Genomic DNA, 1,437 nt, shown 5'->3' with positions numbered 1-1,437 from the left:
TTTCTCTTTTAGATCATCTTTGACCAGTCGCCTTTGAAAACAGAAGCAAGTAAGTTATATTATTCATGTAAATGTCTGTTCTGTAGTTCTTATGGATCCCACATGAAAGACCATTTGTAACTATTGCCATGAAGCCAAACAAGGTTCACATGCAAAGTCTCTCATGATAATTACCTACAGAGAGAAGCGAGGCGATGCGCGAGGAGGAGCGGGACGAAGTGCTGTGGACGAGCGAGTGCTCGCCGCGGGTGGCGGGTGTTCGGCGTGGTCAGGACGCTCGCCTTCAGTGTGAGGTGGTCGCCCCCACAGGCTCTGTCCTCACGTGGTACAAGGAAGGCGTGCCACTGCACCGAGAGGTCAACAAACATAAAACTACAATGTCATTCTCGTAGTATATAATTTCTATAAACATAATATGTATGAGAATGTGATTGACTTTTTCATTATATTTTCATACTAAGATAAAGGGGAAATAACGAGTTTGGTAATACTTAATATAGGGTGCCCAGGTCGAGGTAGGTTCCACGCCCCAAGAGCTTCTGGAAGAGGCGACCAACATGCTGGGTCTGGAGGGGGAGTTGTCCTCAACAGCGTCCACGTCCGCCTCCGTCCTGCAAATCTCCTCCGTCGTCTATTTGGACTGCGTCTCCGACCAACACCAGGTCTGTTAGCATCAGAAAAAGAATCATCCTAACCATACTTGGAAATATGCAATTGCCTTTACATTAACTTTTCTTTTTATCCTTACACAGGCGACATACAAGTTGGAGGTGAGAGCACCACGGAGTCAGAAGTCTTACTCTCGTCTTTTTACTGTAGTTATCGTAGGTAAGTTCACTTCACTGTTAATGAACAATTAACAATACCTATGCAATATCCCTACTACAGAATGTAGATAAAGGTGCGAACGCGACAGTGGAAATAATAAGTATATCCCATGGTACGAGAACAGGCGACGAAAGCGAGACACTGGAGGAAGGCCCCACGTGCCGTCTGGGCGCCCTCGTTAACGCTCTGCCTCGCATCTACCAACACTCCCCCGCGGCCATGGGCCATGTAGGGGACTCCGTGACGTTGCCTTGCCGCTCGCAGGGCCACAACGTCACTCGGGAATGGCTCCTCAATAATGAGAGGATTTCTGGCGACGCCATTTATCAGGTAATTCCAACATTTATAATATTCCACTGAATTAAAGTATAACTCAAATAGAGCAGGATGGAAAGAGTATATAAGGCAGTAAATTTTCGTTGGAAGTGAATAACTAATCTTGAGCAGATAACCCATATGACAGATACATATCATACCTAAAAATGTTTGCTATTTAGATCTCGAGCACCGGCGATCTGATGGTGCGGCGGCTGAGTGCACAGGGTCGCACACAGTACACGTGCAGGGTGACCAGCACGAGGTTCTCTGCCCTCAGTGACACTGTATTAA

At 46.6% G+C, this 1,437-nt stretch overlaps 2 protein-coding genes across 2 annotated transcripts in view; both read left to right on the top strand.

The window, feature by feature from the left end:
• The window catches only part of LOC119586995 (zwei Ig domain protein zig-4-like), a 31,086-nt gene that overhangs the window by 27,353 nt on the left and 2,296 nt on the right, over positions 1-1,437 (top strand). The gene's annotated exons all lie outside the window — the stretch shown is intronic.
• LOC119586997 overlaps positions 1-1,437 on the top strand; it is a gene marked incomplete at its 3' end in the record, with an annotated part of 28,748 nt that extends 27,311 nt beyond the window's left edge. The window contains 6 exon segments of the mRNA XM_037935738.1: positions 13-49; positions 181-356; positions 501-662; positions 753-828; positions 953-1,158; positions 1,326-1,437. Coding sequence (XP_037791666.1) covers positions 13-49; positions 181-356; positions 501-662; positions 753-828; positions 953-1,158; positions 1,326-1,437 — 769 coding nt within the window.

The sequence above is a fragment of the Penaeus monodon genome, chromosome 22, assembly GCF_015228065.2.
Source record: "Penaeus monodon isolate SGIC_2016 chromosome 22, NSTDA_Pmon_1, whole genome shotgun sequence".
NCBI lineage: Eukaryota > Metazoa > Arthropoda > Malacostraca > Decapoda > Penaeidae > Penaeus > Penaeus monodon.
Note: the sequence above shows the minus strand (reverse complement) of the source record. Positions and strands in the feature narration are given on the sequence as shown.